At 33.3% G+C, this 21,046-nt stretch overlaps 1 protein-coding gene across 1 annotated transcript; it reads left to right on the forward strand.

Moving 5' to 3' along the window:
* The first annotated feature begins 1,791 nt into the window (after nucleotides 1–1,791).
* On the forward strand, nucleotides 1,792–3,944 carry LOC109803753 (zinc finger BED domain-containing protein RICESLEEPER 2). Its single transcript, XM_020365431.2, has 2 exons — nucleotides 1,792–3,790; nucleotides 3,889–3,944. The coding sequence occupies exons 1-2, from the start codon at nucleotides 1,792–1,794 to the stop codon at nucleotides 3,942–3,944; spliced, it is 2,055 nt and encodes a 684-aa protein (XP_020221020.2).
* The last annotated feature ends 17,102 nt before the right edge of the window (nucleotides 3,945–21,046 follow it).

The raw sequence follows: 21,046 nt of genomic DNA on the forward strand, positions 1-21,046 counted from the left end.
ATCAAATGCAAACACCGAAGCTGTGAAACACATTCGCGCGGAGACTTCGTACCAGACTATTCGGACTCGCGCACTGAACGCTGAAGCTGTGAAGCACATTCGCGGAGACTTCGTACCAAGACTATCACGTTCGGACTCGCGGAGACGTAGGGTGGGTATTTCAATTTTGCTTCAATCTTCACTTTTCAATGATGGTTCTTCACTTCTTCTGATTCATCTTCACTTTTCACTTTTACTGAGTTATTTGATTTTGACTGAACTATTGGGTGTTTCTATTTGCTCTGCATAAGTAAAGAAAATATTTTTGTTGCTTGCACTCCATGTGTTTGATAATTTGTAGGCAATTTGCTAGACTTCAATTCCCTGCATTATGAGTGATCCAATGGTCTAGTTTAGAAGTAAAGGGTCACATTCATAAACTAGCATCAAACACATTTTACTTATGGGCATTATAGAATGGATGTTACTATTTTGCTCAGGCATGTTCTCACTTTAACAATCTTTCAGGTATGTGCATGTCAATTGCTTGGTAGATCAATTTAGTTAATATCTATGCCAAGTTTCTAAAGCACATTTGGACTTTAGCTCTGCTAATGTCGAAGTTTGGAATGACTGCGAGAGAATTCACGGCATAAAAGCACTTCAATCAATATATAAACAATCTTGAGATCGATAAAGCACTCTACTAAAGAATTTCAAATAAGGAGTACTTTGTTTATTTTCTCAAGTTTGGATAAGTGATATAGCCATTGAAGTGCTGCAATGCAATACTTAATGTAAGTAAACCTACATTATTTTAAGAAACGGTTTGCTTTGCTAACTAATTTATCTAGAACTACTACAATCCCGAATAACATTTTACTATTCATAGACAATGTTGTTATTATATGATTTAGTTAGCATTGCTTAATCAATCCCCAGCTGTTTCAAATCACATTAGATTCACTAACAGTTGAGAGGACGTTACATAAGGTTAGCTGATATGATGTTACTATTCATAGACAATGTTGTTTTGTTATAAATTTGTATTTTCCATTATTTCTTCCTTATTAGCATCAATTATTTATTATCTAGGAATACTCACATTTCTGCTAGTACACAGAAACTGAGTTCCACACTACCATTTTATCAAAATTCTGCTCAACTTTTTTACTTTGTATCAGTGAGGGAGGGGTGGTGGTGTGATTCAACCGGGTCTTTTTCTATGATTTGGTGTCATGCATTTGAAAAGTGAGGTGCAGTGTGAATCTTGTTTTTGTGTTTTGTTTTGTTTTTGTCTTTTTTCATAAAAAATCCTCACTTGCTCATTGTTTTTGGCTTGTGCAATGGCTTTGGACAAGACTCTTTTTTGGGTTTTCTCCTTGGAAAAAGGGTTTTTCCTTATCTTGTTTTTTCGTGCATCTGAATCTGGAATGACTTAATTCTATGGAGGAGTGGGAATGAAACTCATGCATGGAGCGTTGACAAGGAAGCGTTTTTTTTTTCTTTTGGGTTCTGTTTATGAGTATATCTTTTTCCTTTTAACCTTTTCGTGGCTAGTGTTTACACTTTTGAGCCACCTCTTTTTTCTTCACCCATTAACATGTGGTAAAGGCTTAACTGCAAAATTCTGCTTGTATCTTTACTGTTATGCGTTTTTTACTAAATAAAGATGCATGGAACTTCTTGTTACCTTGCACAAGTAGTTATAGTATTTCTATCATGTTTATCTGATAAAGGGTTGATCATTTATTAGCAAAAACTTATTTATTTATTTATTGGTTTGATAGTTGTAAGGGAGAAAAAAATTAAATGGAACCTTCTTTGCCAGAGATGGAACCAGATGCCTCTACCACTAATACTATATTACCACCTCATTCAAGCACATCATTAAGGCGTACTCGATCATTGGTATGGGAGCATTTCACTAAAAATTCTGATGAAGACCATAAGGCGAATTGCAATTATTGTGGTATCTTAATTAAGTACTTGACTGGAACTAGTGCTATGAAGACACATTTAATGAGATGTGATGAAGGTCCAAATAAAAGACTTAAAAGGCAAAGATCAAATTCTTCTTCATCACAAACTGTAGAAGGGCAAGTGAGTGGTGGTGTTCGCTCTTCGCCAAGTTATTTTAAATTTGACCAAGAAATATGCCAAAAGGAGCTTGTGAAGATGTTTGTGGTTGCTGAGTTGCCATTTCAATTTGTGGAGAATGAATCATTTATCAAGTTTTTAAGTGTGTTGCAACCACGATTTAGCGTCCCATCACGCTCTACATTAACCCGTCATATTTTTATACTCTTTAATGAAGAAAGAGAAAATTTGAAGAAATTTCTTTCTATGCATTGTGGGAGAGTTTGTCTTACAACAGACACATGGACATCAATCCAGAACTTGACTTATATGAGTTTGACTGCACACTTTGTTGATAATAATTGGAAGTTGCAAAAGAAAATTTTGAACTTTCGTCAAATCATGGGACATTCAGGAGAGATTATGGCAAAAAATGTTGAGATATGCTTGAATGAATGGGATTTGAATCGGGTTTTTAGTTTAACTGTGGACAATGCTTCATCTAATGACCTTGGGATTCAATACCTGAAAAAGAGGTTGATGTCTTGGCATAGTGTACTTTTGAAGGGGGAGTATATTCATATGCGTTGTTGTGCGCATATTTTGTGTTTAATTGTGAAGGATGGCCTTAAAGAGGTAGATGACTCCATTTTAAGAATTCGTGGTGCAGTCAAGTACATTAGATCCTCACCATCTAGATTGGCTAGATTCAAGGCTTGTGCTGAACAAGAGAAAATTACCTATAAAGGCCTTGTTTGTCTAGATGTTGAAACTAGGTGGAATTCAACTTACTTAATGTTGGAGGCAGCTCTCAAGTATAAAAAAGCATTTGACTTACTTGAAATGCAAGATAATAAATATGTTGAGGATCTCCATAAAGGAAAAGGTGTACCATTAGAATCTGATTGGAATGATGCTCGTTTGCTCTTACCTTTCTTGAAGATGTTTTATGATGCAACGATACGTATTTCTGGTTCTTATCATGTCACTAGTAATATATATATGAAGGAAGTATTTGCAATTGGAAGGAAGATTCGCAAGTATCAAGAGAATAATGATATTTTCATAAGGTCAATGGCTACTCGAATGAGAACTAAATATGACAAATATTGGGGAAGAGCTAATGGAATTAACATTTTGTTACTTATTGCTGTTGTCCTTGATCCTAGGTGTAAATTGGAATATGTTAACCATTTCATTGACTATTTATTTGATGATGATCAGGCAAATGAATTAAAGTTAAAGTTGTCTTCTAGTTTAAGATCACTTTATGAGCAGTACCAAGGTATTGAGGAGGGTTCTCAAAGTAATCACCAAGTAGTACAATTGGATGATGATGATGATGATGATGATGATATCCATGGTATGAGTTTTTATTTACAAACAACTGGGCGTAGATTTGATGCAAAATCTGAGTTGGACAAGTATCTAAAAGAAGATTGTGAGTCTTTCATCAAGTCAGTTGAATTTGATATTTTAAATTGGTGGAAAGTAAACTCAACTAGATTTCCAATCCTTGGAAGTATAGCTCGAGAAGTGTTATCCATTCCTGTTTCTACAGTAGCATCAGAATCTTCATTTAGTACTGGAGGAAGGGTTCTAGATCCTTATCGAAGTTCTCTTACTCCTAGAATGGTGGAAGCACTAGTTTGCACGCAAGATTGGTTGAAAGGATCATCTTTTTTTGTATTTACTAATGAGGACTTTGAAGAGCTTGAGAAATTAGAGCATGGTAAGTTAATATGAATGTTTTACATATTTTTATTATCTTTTTACAATAACTTTTCAAAATTATGAAATATGTTTATTTTTTATTTTTATTTTTTGCAGAGATATTGTCTCCACAAGAAGGGACTTCATTGACCGCTATTAATCTTGATGATTAACATTAGGTGAATGATTTCATTGCACAAATATTTAATATCTATATCTATATAATGAAAATTTCATAGTGCTCTATTTATTTAGCAAGTTAAATCTATATATTGCATATTAATGTGATAATTTTTTTTTAGGTTACAAACTATTTGAATATCAAGAAGCCTTGGACTGTACATGCAAGATTGTAATCAACATGATCAAAGGAAATTCTCTAGAGGAAATTTGAAAGACTAAGATTTGATTGATTTTAAAAAAAAAATGAATGAAAGATCTATCATGGGGACTTTTATCAATGTAATACTTGTTTTGCATTTCAAATTATTTTAAATTTAATTTATAATTAATATCAATGATTTGGTAGCTCAATTTAAAAATGTTGATTTTAAATTTATTTTTTAATATAGTTTAATTTAGTTTATAATTAATAATAATTTAATTTATAATTAATAATAGTTTAATTTATAATTAATAATAGTTTAATTTAATTAATATTATAGTTTAGTTCAAACTCCTAGAACTATAGTGCACTAATCTATATAATAGTTTAGTTTAGTTTAGTCAATATTTATTTTAGTTCAATTTAGTTTAGTGAACTATTTATTATAGTTTAGTTTAGTTTTCTTTTAGTTTAGTTTAGTTTAGCAATTTGAACACCCCTAACTACACCTACCTATTCACACACGCCAAACTCTTAATTGTACCAAATAGGGATGTTCATGATCCTATTTGATACAATGTTGTGTTATTAATAAAATCATAGCATTGTAAAATAATAATACGATTTGTCCTAATTATAAAATAAAGAATTAGCTTTTTCATCGATCTAAATTATGAGTAATAATCATTAATTTTTAAACTTATTTAAGGTTAAATTTATTTTATATCATTTATTTATTATTATTAACTTTATTTTTTTTTTGTATTCACTTATAATTAACAATAAATATGACCACTATTTAAAATAAGGGAAATTTTCTTAATTTCAATAATTTGTTCTATGTTGCTTATAATTAAGATAAAGGTAGCATTAAGATGATATTTATAATAATAAAATAAAATGGTAAAAAAATAATAATTTTTTTTGAATTGATTCTTAGATCATCAAATTTGCAAAATGTAAATCCATGATCCAAACTAATTAAAGTTAGATTTATTTGATTTAGATCGAATTTGAGTTGTGAATTTTATCTGGTTTTTCAAACCAACATATATCCTAGTACCAAATATATCTATTTATTATATAAAAAGTGAGTTAATATGTATTACGTCGACGCCTTAATTTAGAATATATCTAAAATTCTGTCATGTAAGTAACAATCCATATGTGTGATTTTATAATGTCTTTCTTATTTTAACATATTTTTATAACCACAAATCCTAAATATTTGAATTAACTTTTTCATGTTATTCCTTTCTTATGTCTGCCAAGCAAATTTATAGCTCCTCCACAGTCATTACTTTATCGTTGCGATAACTCTATTTATAATATAAAAATTGGGTTACTTTGAATTACATCGACACATCAATTTAGAATTAATATATTTAAAATGTTATCATGTCCGACAAAATGCTTATATGTCATTCTATAATGTCTTTCTTATTATAATATATCTTCATAGCCACAAATGTTAATATTAAGTCAAAAGAAGATCTTACATCTCTTGAATATAGAGTTTTAATGCTAACAAACAAAACGTTTATAAGAGAAAATATCTTAAAAACGCCTTCAAAAAATATTTTTGAAAACACTTATATCAAAAGAAGTGTAAGACATAGATTGTCTATAAGACGTTGTAAATTAGACGAAGCATATAGTCTGTCTAATATACATTAAATGCTTATTATTTATTAAAACTAACGACAAAAGTTTAATGAATATTTCATTCCTTAACAAATTAAACTAGAAGATTATCTTGGAACTCACAAATCTGTTAAAGAAAACAAAGATCATATTTTTTGTTAGGTTCAAGGATAAAGATTTCTAAAATCATAGAGAAAAGCATACAAAGTCACTATTGTTGGTACACCTAGTTGACATTACCTATGCAAGCTTCATTTGGCATGAAAAGATGATACGTAACCTTTTTGATCAGATAAGAGATACCATTTGGTGAAATACAATTAATGTTCGCATTAAATGAGTCGAAGGATTGCCTATCATCACAAGGAAAGACGATGAAGACAGACGAAGCAAACTTGTGAGTTAGACTCAAAGTGTTGCAACGGTCATCTTCTCTATGTTACTATACAAGAAGATTCAAAACTCAAGAAAGAAATAAATACACATTTTTACATAAGAGATATGCTTTTACGTAGAAGATATATCTTCATATAGAAACATACTCTCTATAAATCTAATCTTTGTTGTAAACACTTATTCCTCAATATTGGTTGTATAATGTCTAAGTGAGATGAACACAATACTTGTATAATTTTCATAACCATTGTTATTGATGAAGTTTCAGTTACTTGAAACTTCATGGAACAATCTTCAACTTCTTCTTGCAAATTCCTTGAGAAGGATTCAAGGAAGAGTTCTGGTGCTTGAAGAAGAAATGTTGCTTCCACTTTGAACTAGTTTCCTCGAATTAGAAATGAGTTTAATCCTAAAGCTATAAAGAGGAAGGCTCAAGGAGACTAAGAGAAGAGAACTCTCCTTGGTGACTTTCGGTGGGAGAATTTAGAATCTCTAAGAAGATTAATTCTCATTCAAATGCCAAAAGTGATGACAGTACAAGGCCAAAGAGAATATAGGCCTAAGAAGTGTGTAGGAGAAGCTAGCCTTAACCTAAGGTTAAGATAAACCATGGAATGGTTTAAGTTAACTTTAGGCGCCAAATTTGGATCCAACCATGTGCAAGGCTCATTTGCTTGTGATTTGGCTTGCATTTGAGTGGTATTTGAGTCATGCCATGTGCGCCACTCCACTTGACCGATCACATGGGTCAATATCATCTAAATGCAAACTAAATTACATATAAATGAGATGACACATGTACTTAACTATGCCTAAGTCTAAAAATGGCCGAAAATTACAAGGCCCAAAATCCTATGCTACTTGGCCAAAATACAAGGCCCACAAACAAGAATTACAAGCCCACTAGGCCAATCCTAATCTCTATGGGCTTTAATGCACAACCCAACTAAACAACACTATGGGTTTTTCTTGATTAGTGGCCCATTTTTCGTTCATCCTCTTGACTATGGTCCTAGTGATTGAGCCCTTGACCCATGGGCCTCCATCAGTTATAAGGTTGAGTCTAAAAATGTTTGTCTGAAAAAGAATATTTGTTTTGAGTCTAGCGAGGCTTGTCTGTAGAAGAATAATTATTTTGAGTTTGGAGAGACTTGTTGCTAAAAGAATACTTGGCTAGTTGTTTGGAAAGACAAATCAAAGAATACTTAGAGATTAAGTTAGAAGTGTCTTATTGAAATAATACTTGTATATTTGTTTAAAGATAATGGAACTTAATTTTATTATATTAAGAACTAAACATAGTTTCGGTGGTTGAGATGAACTAATATAAAAATATGCAATGTTTCATTTGACTCCTCTTCACATTTCATCTAAATAAAGTTACCACTTCACTATGAAAATCGTGTGATTTTTGATACACATTATTCAACATCCCTTCTAGTGTATATTTATTCTCCACACCTAAATATCTAGATTAACTTTTCCATGTTGTTCCTAAGTAGGGGTGGGCAAAATGAACTGAACTGAACTGAACTTATAAAAACTATACTAAACTTAAAAATAGTTCTCATGAACTGAACTAAACTAAATATTAGTTCAGACGAACTGAACTGAACTGTTTTTTATTCTATTAAACTGTACTGTACTGAACTATACTGAACTATAATATAAACTAAATTGAACTGCTCTACACCTTAATCTGTTTTTGAACTGCACTATTTTTAAACTGAACTATTCATGAACTGCTTCTAAACTGTGCCTAAACTATGCCTAAACTGTGCCACCAGTCTTGGTTCTGGACAGCCTTGCGGAACAGCCCCATCGAAAGCTCTTAGTGAGTTTACAATCAAACCTAAGAGCTTCTCAGACTGTTCTGGCCACTTGGTCTGAAGTTGCAAATTCACACAATCAAAACTATAGATACATATGTGCAAAAAAAATCAGCTCTTATGAATATAAATTTGTATAAATTTGTACAAATCAGCTCTTATGAAGTAGTGGCAGATGTCTCTGGCGGACAAATAGGCTGTCCAGGAAGAGCTTTTCCCTGAATACCTTTCCCATTTAAATCAGAGCTCTGCACAGCAGATGTATTACTGCTTTCTTCAACAACAGAATCCAATCTCTCATTAACAGGAACTTGTGCAGTGTCCATTGTTCCATTTTATCTTTCACACTCATAATCATAATTATAGCATATAATCATAATTTAATTTAAGAGGTAAAACATATAATCATAATTATAGCATATGGCTGAAGTATGAGATAGAAATCTGCTTACAAGTTTTATTGTACATTAAGAGGTTTAAGCTATGAAGCACTGATAATTTAAATTGCTTCGCATATGAGTACCATATACATATCTAATACCAATACTTTTGGATACTTTATCAATATGTATCACTGAAGTATCCGAAACTTATAAAAAAATTATTAAAACCCAATATTACTACATGAGTGTCGCAACCCGAAAATTTCCGATCTTGCGACTAATGGTTTAAACATCCTTTTAAAGATCTCATCAATTAAGGAATGCCCGGATACCAGACTAATCCTTAATCAATGGTTTTGAAAATAGGTTTTATGGAGTCGCCACCAATGTTTTACTCAAAACATTGGAAAAAGAAAAGATTTTTTAAAAGATCCAATAATGGCCTTCATACCCAGAATTGGGTTCGGGGGTCGGTTACGTGTAAGGAAGGTATTAAGCACCTTACAACGCCCTAAATCGGTACCCTATGATGAAGTTAATGCGATAAGAAATAATAAATTAAATATTATATCCCCTTTTATTGATGATTATTTACATGATTTAAAATTTAAATTAACAATTGACTCTAAAATATCTACATGATTGCTCTTATTATAAACAATATTTATCAAATGTAAGAAATAAAATAGAGAGAAGAAAATTGATTTGAATACCTCTTGAACGAACTCTATTAATCTTCAAAGATGGAGATTTGGGTGCTTTTTGGCAACCCTTCACACTACAATGCCTCACAAAAATCTCAAGAAATACAAAAAGAGAGGGGAAGAGAGAAAAAGAGAGAAATTTCGAGCTATAGGAAGTCTGGACGAAATTTTGGAGTCCGGAGAAATGAGCCCCAGCTGTCTATTTATAGACTTCAGGAAGGGGGTCCAGAACGGCCTGTTCCAAAATCGGAACGGCCGTTCTGGATATGGCCGTTGTGGGTTAATTTGGACCCTGGAACGGCCCGTTCTGAAACCGGAACGGCCCGTTCCGGGGAACCAAAACGGCCCGTTCTGATTTCAGAACGGCCCGTTCTGGGGCCAAATTAAGCCCACATGATTTGGTCTGGAACGGCCTTGGAACGGCCCGTTCCAGATTTAGGAACGGCCCGTTCCAGCCCCGTTCCAGTTAACCTTTTAACCCTTTTCGAATGAGTTTGGAACGGTTCGTTCCGATTTCGGAACGGCCCGTTCCAATTGGGGTTTTTTGGCCCCTTTAAAAGACTTGGAACGGCCTGTTCCAAATCTAGAACAGCCCGTTCTGGACCTTGGAACGGCCCATTCCGATTTTGGAACGGTCCGTTCCAGGCCAATAAAAAACTCAACTTGTGCTTTTGGGCCCTTTAAGGTCCTGTCTTCTTGTTGGCATGCTTCGGGAGCTCCTTCTCTTCGTAACAAAGGTCCATGTCTTTGTTTGTATGCCCCCCGGACGAAATTGGGTGTCTACAGCTGCCCCTCTTTACTTGTCCTTTGGAATAGTAATGTGTTGCTTTTCCAAAGGCAAGGAAAGACGTAGACATTTCGTCCGGGTCTTCTCTTCGTCTCTTTGGTGCTTCTGCATTGTTTCCCTTGTCATAGTGAGGTGAAAATTCAGATTTTCACTCTTGTTTTGACAATAGATACCTTCACGTTGTTTCCTTTGGGTAGACGGTGTTCCCTATATCCTTGTCCCATGGAGCAACTGAGTGTTGGATTGTATGCTCTATTAGGTGTCAAGGATGGTGAACCGAAACATCTAGGCTTCAAGACCCATGTGAATGCCCCATGTCGCTTCCTGTGTCCTGAATCTTCTCCTTTGCTTCAGCAGTGTAGATGCCCCCACACCATTTCTTTCGGGTAGATGGTGTTTACCCGTATCCTTGTCCCTAAGAGCAACTGAGTGTTGGTTTATATGCTCCGTCGGGTGATAAGGATGGTGAACCGAAACATCTAGGCTTCTAGTCTTGATGTAGATGCTTCCTACTGCTTCTGTTTGTCTCATGGTAGTGTGTTTCTTTATTTGTGGCTTGTTAAAGAGGAAGTATATTTATGAGCTCAGCCTCTCCAGGCTGGACTGATATTTAGGGCTTCAGCCGGCCCACTACTAGTTTTGGGGTCTAGCAACCCTTACCGATCTTGTACTAGTTTTAGGGATCTAACAACCCTTACTGATCTTGTACTAGTTTTGAGGATCTAGTAACCTTTTCTGATCTTGTACTAGTTTTGGGGATCTAGTAACCCTTTCGCTAAGGTCAGGTAACCCACTTTGTACTAGTTTTGGGGGTCTAGCAACCCTTTCACTAAGGTCAGGTAACCCACTTTGTTGTTGAAGTAGTTTTGTAGCTCAGCCTCTCCAAGCTGGACTGATATTCTAAGGCTTCAATTGGCCTCCTCTAAGGTCAGGTAACCCATTTTTTTGTTGAAGTAGTTTCGTAGCTCAGCCTCTCCAAGCTGGACTGATATTCTAAGGCTTTAGCCGGCCTCCTCTAAGGTCAGGTAACCCACTTTTTTTGTTGAAGTAGTTTCGTAGCTCAGCCTCTCCAAGTTGGACTGATATTTAAGGCTTCACCCGGCCTCCTCTAAGGTCAGGTAACCCATTTTTTTGTTGAAGTAGTTTCGTAGCTCAGCCTCTCCAAGCTGGACTGAGACTCTAAGGCTTCAACCGACCTCCTCTAAGGTCAGGTAACCCACTTTGTTCTTGTACTAGTTTTAGGGATCTAGCAACCTTTTCACTAAGGTCAGGTAACCCACTTTTTTTGTTGAAGTAGTTTCGTAGCTCAGCCTCTCCAAGTTGGACTGATATTTAAGGCTTCAGCCGGCCTCCTCTAAGGTTAGGTAACCCAATTTGTTCTTGTACTTGATGTCTTCTTGTTGGTGTTGTGAGATGAAAGACTACCCCCAGGTTGATGGGCAGACGATGTTTGATGTGCCCCTGTGTTGGTGGGCAGGAGAAGTAGATGGTTGACAGGGATTCCAATGTTGCCCCTGCCACTTGAGTATTGTGATGCCTCTCCAGGCGCCTGCTTGCGGTAGGGTTTTTTCTAAATTTCATTTTTTAGCTTCGGCTTTTTCATGTTTGAAGCTTGCCTTTTCTGCTATTTTTCTAAATGCTTCGGCTTTTTCAACATTTACGAAGCTCGCCTTTTTCTCATGTTTTTTGCTTTTCTTTTTTGTGTCATCATTGATGGAGGGATCTATTCCCACGATGATGTTATTTGCTGAATCTTGATTGATGAGTATTATTTTGGAAGCCACTCCTGGCTTTGGTTAGGGAACCATTTCTAGTCTTGGCATTCTCTTAGATCATCCTCCATTCAGTTGAGGAGTAGGACGCGATGGCCTCTTCATGCTTATGAGTCTGCTTATTTGGTTGATTCTATTCCACTATTGATATGTCTTTGCTTAGTGGGCACATAGAATCACTTCATGTTGTCGTTTGCCACTGCTTGGCTCATGCTCGGCTATTTTGCTTTGACGAGTGTTTTGTCCTGATGGCTCCTTCTGACCCATAATAAGTAGAATGCATGGATGCATGGATGTAATGAAAATGCAAGACAGAATGATTCTTTTATTTATATTTTTGTGTAACGCCCTTCCATATGCCCCTAACTCATATGCATGCGATGCAGTTTATGCTCATGTGTTTATTCCTAAAGATGCAATTCCTTTTTTTTTTATGTCGGGAAATTAACCTGTACGCATTAAGGTTAATGATGACGATTCCTTTTCATTCATGTCGTTTATGATCATTGTTGGGATATGTTCTTTTGAACACGAGGTTCCAGTGGCTCCTCAATTATCAATGTGTAGTCAAGCGTCTCCCAACTCCGTTCGGGGACGTCTCGATCTTTCCTCTGTGAGTATTCACTGTGCATTCTCCGTGTATATTTTTGGTACCATTTTAATGCCATAAGGGTCAAGCGAAAAGAAAGAAGGGATGTTTGTATTTTTTCAAAAGATTGTTAGAAGGGATTTTTTTTTCAAAAGGGGTTTTTAGAAGAATGGCTGGCCAAGGTGAGCTTTAGTGTTTATGGCTATTAAACAAGGCATATTTGTTGCAAAGAAGCTATCATTGTGTTTTAGCCTTTTTGGAAAGTGGAGTGATGACTCGGGGTTACGTTTTGTTTAGATGATCCCCCTGAGCTGCCTTTCGGTTTTCAACTCAGGTTGCTGCTTTAACGTCCTAACTTTTGCCTAGGTCACTTGAGATGTGTTTCCTAGCGGACATTTTTCTTTTGATATTTTCTTTTGCCTAGGTTACCCAATTTTGCTTGTCGGTTTCCTAGCAGATCTTGCCTTAACTTTTGCGCAGCCCCCTTAGTGGGTTCCCTGCCGGGCCTTCATTCTTTGCAGCGCTCGTGAGGTATGGGATGTCTTTATTTTTATTAAACCCTAGTCATGTTTGAACTCCTGATTGTTCCTTTGTTATCCTTTCCATGCTATTATTGAGTAACATTTTTGTCGCAAATATATCTTGTTTATTAAGGGTTAATGGATGAGGCCTAGAGTAAATATTTATAGGGAGAAGAGAAATGAAAGAATGTTATGACATTTAAAACAGTATTTCCAATTTACACGTGCCCTTTTAGCAAAGCTCGGAGGCCCGGGCATGCCCCGAGTTCGTGATTCATACATAGAGAGATTAACCGAGGTTGCCCCCTAGAGAGGCATGGTTGACGATTGGTTGAACTACATTATGAATGCATTCCCACTTGCTTGAATGTGGGTGTTTCGACTTCGGAGTGAAACCTTTATGAATTCTTTCTTTTTAAAGGGGAATACTCAAGCCGCCTTTCGGTTTTCAACTCAAGTAGGCATTACTTTTTTTTATTATTTTTTATTATTTTTATGTATCCCTAACTTTTGCATAGGACGTATCCTATCGGGATTTTGATTCTTTTTCTTTACCCTAATTTTTGCCTAGGACACCCTTTACAGGTTTTCATCCTAGCGGGTTTTTGTCATGCAATGCCTTTATTCTTCAATTGAGTTTTGTTGTAATTCCCTAGAAGCAAGGATTCATTCATTCTTGATTGTTCCTCCTATCCCAACAGTTGTCATTTCCGCATGGGGAACTCTTGGTGTTTGAATCGTCAATTTGGGCGTGTTATGCCCCCCAGTCTTCTTGCACAATTACTGGTTTTTAAGTGCTTTCAATTTGATGTATCGAGTTTGCACTTGACTACCAGTGATCTCATTATTTGATTAACACGCACAGGTTAGGTTTCCCTTTTTATTCTTATTTATTATTTATAAGGAAGACATATTATCTATATGAAGTGCAAAATAGGATGCAAAGATGATTGAAAAATTCAACAAATATCATTCTCATTGATTTATTTGTTTAGAGAACATTCTTTGTACAAATCTTTTGGTGCACTTTGATGATGTTGTTGAGGCTACAGAAGCTCGTGCTTGAATGATGTCCCTATGGACATGCTTGCTCGTTCGTTGATTTGCAATTAGTTCTTGTTTCTTCTCAGATTCTCTTCTTGTTATTCCCATCAGAAGTAACCATCAATAGGATCTTCAAGTTCACCACTATTTTGGTGATTGCCAAAATTTTCATCTTTATTGACGAGGTTGATGAGTCAGAAAAGAAAGATGCAATTTGGAGTGATTTGATAACGAATTGGAGGATTAGGGGAGCTTATCATCAAAAAAAAATTTTCGCTTCAATTTCTTTTTTTTTTTTGCGTGCCTCCTTTTCGAAATTTCAGATAAATTCCTATTTGAGTTGAGGAATGACATCTTTTTAAATCGGAAGAAGTCTGGGAAGATGTAGACTTTGCCTTCTATTGAAAGGATGACGAGAGTCCAAAGCCTAGTAGGCCTCTTTAGTGTGTGCACACGATTCTTGTACTTTAGAATGTTCTCCTTTCTCAAAAATCTTTACATACTATGTGTCTTCCATTTTCTAATGAATGTATATGCTAAACTAAAAGATGCATGATATTTGTTTTCTGCCTAAACTTTATCATTCATTTTTTTTACTAAAAGGAAATGATGCATGATTTTTTCTATATATTTATCTTTTTTTTTTTTAAATAAACTATCCTATATGATGCTTTGAAGTTTGGGTATATAGAAGGGAGTTAAAATTTTATCATATTTTTTATTAATATTTATTTGTTTGTAATTCTTATCTATTTGAAATAAATAAACACAAACAAATGCAACACACATATGCTCAAACAAATGTACACCCGCGAACAATCACGTTTAAATTCTTGGTCTGTGGTCCCTGCAAGAAAAGTGCATTGTATAGGATAGTTCTAATCTCGCTAGTCTTAAGGCCCCCAAGGTGCCCCCATTATAGGGACCCAGTATCTCTGTCGCCGTCACCTGGCAAACTCTAAGGTTTGTCGCAGTATTTCGGGCTAGAGTAACCGGTTATCACCGTGAGTGTGATTTCCGACAAGGCTCGCAGGCTCCAAGGCCAAACTTGGGCCGGTCGTACGTCAACCACTCCCTATGTTTATTACCCTCATGCCCCCGGGTGTAGGGGGAACTGTTGTGTGCAAAGGATTGTGTACAATTTTCATTTCAAACAAATGCTGAATTTAAACAGGCAAACAAATATTAAAGCCAAACAAATAAAGCAAACAAAGTAAAGGGGAAAATATTTAAATTATTATTTTTATTTTATTAACTTCATCAATTAAATGGGCCTGACCCTCTTTAAACGTCCCCAGTGGAGTCGCCATCTGTCGCAACCCGAAAATTTCCGATCTTGCGACTAATGGTTTAAACATCCTTTTAAAGATCTCATCAATTAAGGAATGCCCGGATACCAGACTAATCCTTAATCAATGGTTTTGAAAATAGGTTCTATGGAGTCGCCACCAATGTTTTACTCAAAACATTGGAAAAAGAAAAGATTTTTAAAAGATCCAATAATGGCCTTCATACCCAGAATTGGGTTCGGGGGTTCGTTACGTGTAAGGAAGGTATTAAGCACCCTTACAACGGCCTAAATCGGTACCCTATGATGAAGTTAATGCGATAAGAAATAATAAATTAAATATTATATCCCCTTTTATTGATGATTATTTACATGATTTAAAATTTAAATTAACAATTGACTCTAAAATATCTACATGATTGCTCTTATTATAAACAATATTTATCAAATGTAAGAAATAAAATAGAGAGAAGAAAATTGATTTGAATACCTCTTGAACGAACTCTATTAATCTTTAAAGATGGAGATTTGGGTGCTTTTTGGCAACCCTTCACACTACAATGCCTCACAAAAATCTCAAGAAATACAAAAAGAGAGGGGAAGAGAGAAAAAGAGAGAAATTTCGAGCTATAGGAAGTCTGGACGAAATTTCGGAGTCCGGAGAAATGAGCCCCAGCTGTCTATTTATAGACTTCAGGAAGGGGGTCCAGAACGGCCCGTTCCAAAATCAGAACGGCCGTTCTGGATATGGCCGTTGTGGGTTAATTTGGACCCTGGAACGGCCCGTTCTGAAACCGGAACGGCCCGTTCCGGGGAACCAAAATGGCCCGTTCTAATTTCAGAATGGCCCGTTCTAGGGCCAAATTAAGCCCACATGATTTGGTCTGGAACGGCCCGTTCCAGATTTAGGAACAGCCCGTTCCAGCCCGTTCCAGTTAACCTTTTAACCCTTTTCGGATGAGTTTGGAACGGTCCGTTCCGATTTTGGAATGGCCCGTTCCAATTTGGGTTTTTTGGCCCCTTTAAAAGACTTGGAACGGCCTGTTCCAAATCTAGAACAGCCCGTTCTGGACCTTGGAACGGCCCGTTCCGATTTTGGAACGGTCCGTTCCGGGCCAATAAAAAACTCAACTTGTGCTTTTGGGCCCTTTAAGGTCCTGTCTTCTTGTTGGCATGCTTCGGGAGCTCCTTCCCTTCGTAACAGAGGTCCATGTCCTTGTTTGTATGCCCTCCAGACGAAATTGGGTGTCTACAATGAGACATAGAAGCGGTATAATATAAAAAAATTGGACCAAACACTACTTTCATTAGAAAAATATAAATGAGTATAAATGAGTAAACAAAATATCTGAACATGATCCAAGCATAAATGAGTATGCTGGAATCAAGATCACTCCACCATTCCAATCTCTCAGTAGCATTGAAATTTTGACAACCATGATAACCAGACATTTTACTACTAAACAAAATGAAACCAACAAAATCAAATATAGGTTTCTCATCAACAAAAAAAAAAACGTAAAACTATAAGTTGTATGTTCAAATATGTAGGTTCTCCCATGAACAACAAAATCAAAAAATTAATACATCTTCAATCATCCAAATGAATAACACTTGAAGGTCCCACTTCATCTTGAGAGGTTATCTCTACAAAAAAAAAATATATATTCTATCATTTTCAAAAATTTAAAATATAAACTAAAAAATATATAGATTTTTAATATAGACTCACCTTGCTTAATTTTCACGAATCTAACACTAAACATCACTATGCAAGTACTCACTTGAAAACCTACAGAATAGACCTAGAATCAGCCAAGTCTGAACAGTGTGTTTGTTCCACTTTATATAGAGAGCGCACATCACCTTTTTCAGGTAAACCTTAAACCTTAAACTGAGGTGTTGACACTCAACAGAAAATTACAGAGTAGCATATAGATATGAAGTGATCCATATAACAAAAGGTTAAAAATATGAATGTGATCAATGAAAAATGGAGAAGGGTCACCTTTGGTCCTCTAGAAGGCACAAAACCTCTCATTCAAACAACAAAACATAACCAATTTATCCAACAAAGTCCTTCAACAAAAAAGAGTAATCTATTTTTAATGAAAAGAACATTTAAGTGTCATTGACTATAAACAGAGATAATTATTGGGAATCAACAAAAGAATAAAAAAGAACAAATATTTTAGGGAAAAAGGGATACCCAGATAAAATTTTAGGGAAAAAGGGATACCCAGGAAAATACTTCTCCAATACTTTCCTAATCTTCAAATTGGTTTCACCTTCTCAACTGTTGCATGAATTAATTTGAAAAAATAAAGTCCATAAAAATCTGAATTAATCCTCAATGTAGCAGACACCATCTACATTCGTACTAGCCAGAAAAAGCAGATTTGCAAGGAATTAAATTCGTACCATCTATAATTTAAGAGCTATAAAAAAGAGCCAACCCGTGCCTGTGATTCGTGAAGCCGTGAAGGAAGATTTTTTACATTTACCGGTAGGCCGTGGCTGTTGCTGGTGTGACTCGTGTGAATGTGAGTTAGGGATTCCTAGCGTAAAGAGTCAATCCGTGCGGTGCCTTCTTTTATTTTTTAATTAATAATTATTTATAGTTAACTAAACTGTAACTTAAATAAGTATAGTTTTTTAAAACTGAATTAAAAAATAGTTTAATTCAGTTTTATTTTAATCAGTTTTAGTTTTTTAGTTTAAAATAAATCAGTTATTTAATAGTTTTAGTTCAGTTTAATTAATTTTGCCCAACCCTATTCCTAAGTTGTGCTTGTCAAATAGATTCATAGCTCCTCCACAACCGTTGCTCCATCCCTGTGAAAACTGCTCTTCCGCTTTCGTCGTCTTTCACTATCTACCCATTGCTTCCATTCCCATGTCTCAAATCTTTCAAATCTTCTATTTATCTATTTATAATATATAAAGATCACCTTTATATATGAGAATTCCAGAAAGACTATGTAATTGTAGTTTTCAATGTCACAAACATATTAATTTTACCATAATTTTATCTTCTATCTATAACTCTTTAATATTAAATATTATGTCCAAATTTTAATGACTATTACCATTCGAAATCAATAATTTGAAATTGTATTAAATTAATATATATATATATATATATATATATATATATATAATAACGACTAAAAACAAAAAAAAATGACATTTGATGAAAATGCCAGTTTTAAAAAATAATTAAAAATATTTAATTAGTATTAATTAATCATATTTAGTTATTACTAATTATACACAAAATAAATATTTATTTATATGTATACTTTATAAAATGAAACAAAATGTTTTCACAATCAACATGGTATTCTTTTTTTGGTAAATTGTACTATATATATTCATCTTTTATGACCACACCAAAATTTTAGTTACAATTGCTTCCTTCTATTTTTATTATTATACGAAAACTTATTCACCGATCATTTTTAAAAAAAAAATCATTTATTAGATAATTACTTATAGTTAACAGGTAATTGTAACCTTTCATTTTAATTTTTTTTTAAAAAATTAAAATATTTTATTATAGTTAAAGTCATTAATTACATAATTACTTAAAATTAAAAAGTTTAATAACATCTTATTTAATACGTTAATCAGTTAAAAGGTCTCATTAAAATTTGAAAAATGTATTTGTTTGAAAAATATTAAAATAAAGATTGCTTAACTAAACAAATTATTTGGTGAGGTACACATAAGAGAAAATTTTATTTATCAGAGATTCTAAAAAACTGATTATAAGTAAATTTCACTCCTAATAACATCTTTTATTATAATTTTTTCTTCCTTAGCTTTTCTTTTTACTTTTATTTTGCAGGTTAATTTGAAAAAGATTATCAAAGTTCACACACAAATAATTGTAATTGGATTTGAATTAAATATATAGTTAATAAATGAGAAAATAATATTATATTATAGAAATCATATAATTCTTCTCTTTTTAATTGAACTATCCACAAATTAGTTTGAAAAGGAGAATTGGTTTGAAAAAAGGAATTGTGCAATATTAATATTGTAAATTCAGAATATTAATAATATGTATCATTTCAAATATAATAATATCATACTACTAAATTCTAGAACATTTTTTCAAGACTATAAGTTCATCATATATTTTTATTTATAGTTTCGGTTATTTTTTTTTTATATCTTTAATTTCAATTACAAAATTAAGTTGAATTTCAAAATCAATGTAATAAGAATCGAAAATAAAAATATAACATATTTTTTCTTCAATGTATATCACTAGATCTTTCTTGTGCGGGTTGCGTCCACGTCTTCATAATCTTATTTCTAATTAATAATTGGACCGTGATTCATGTAATTAATAGAGGAAGAAAAAGATGTCTTAAGTGGAAAAAAATGGTTAATCTATAATTCATGTTGGACTGCAGGTTTCTAAATGATTCGGTGAGGAAACAATGATTGGAGGAAAAAGAAGTGGCTTCGGTGTGTCTAAATGTGAAGTATAAATAAAGAATGTGTCTATACTCTATACTACTCTTTCTCCAAGGACAGAGCTAGAAGAGTAAACTCAGAGAATCCATTTTAAAAATTAATATTTATTGAATAAATATATAAAATATAAGTATTAAATTTTAAATATAATATATTTTTAATTAATATTTTAGGAAACATTTTATGATTAAAGAATAAAAGCATCATTTGCAACACCATTACTCTTATTTGTAGTGCATGAAAAAAAAAATAGTCGTTATTATTAATAGAATCAATAGTTAGTATATATATATATATATATATATATTATTTTACTCAAAAAATATAATAGTGGAAAAAAATTAATATAAAAGATAAGAATATATAATTAGAATATAAGTATAATTTATACCTATATATAAAAGAAGTTTCTTATTTTAGTGTATACGTTATTGTTGACAAATTTAACCTTTAAAAAATTGCACAATAATAATTAATAAATGTAAAAAAATCCTTTATTTTTGAATCTTTTGATAAATGGCTCACTACTTTTACTAATGTGTGTATATTTAAAGAAAAATAGAATAATTTTTATCCACCAATAATATAAAAAGGGATATACCTCTTTGGTGTCTATTTTTTGAAAGATATTTATAAGATAGAAGTATAAATATTTTTCGGAAAATGGACACAAAAGATATATATATATATATATATATATATATATATATATCATTATAATTATTATATTACAAATTATATAATTATATAATCTATAATATTATTATATGAGTAGCATATGATGAGCCTTCTAGTTGCTACACTTGGTTGAAGTTGATATTGTCAATTGTAATCCTTTTGATTCCTTTAAGATGAAGCGTTTTATTTAAAGTCATTTCCTACAAGTATTTGTCTTAACCAAAAAATTATAAACAACAAAGTTTAACTCTCAAGTGGCAAGGCATCTAATTAAGAATTAAATAATTTGGCCAACTATAGTCAATTAAAACGAGTATGTCAAGATTAAATCTTTTCTCTTTGGATAAATCAAAGGCCTTTTTTTAATCATGTTTTTCAATTTCTTTTAATATTAAAGAAACTTTTAATCAAACGGAAATAACTCTTACAATCTATCATTTTATTCATTAGACATAGAGGTATGAAGTACCTTGATTTCATTATAATTGGATAGCAAATCTTATATTAGTGTGAAAATTTGATAATAACAAAATAAAAGAAGAAAAAGTAGTACCTTATATTTGACAAACATTGCCAAGTAAGAAGAAAATTAAACAAAGAAAGTGGGAGGTAAATTAGATAGAGTGAAGATATAATATTTAGAGAGTAGAAGAGAAATGTATGATAGAAAGAAATTAACACGTAAAATGAATTATCAAATCACAAATTATGTGTAATCAAAATTGAGAAAAAAGATGAAGAAAAAATAGTATCTTTCTAATGATGACTGTAGTGTGATGAAAATAGACAATTGAGGAATTGGAATCATGTGTAATCAAAATTGA

The sequence above is a fragment of the Cajanus cajan genome, chromosome 1, assembly GCF_000230855.2.
Source record: "Cajanus cajan strain Asha chromosome 1, NIPB_CcT2T_4, whole genome shotgun sequence".
Taxonomy (NCBI): Eukaryota; Viridiplantae; Streptophyta; class Magnoliopsida; order Fabales; family Fabaceae; genus Cajanus; species Cajanus cajan.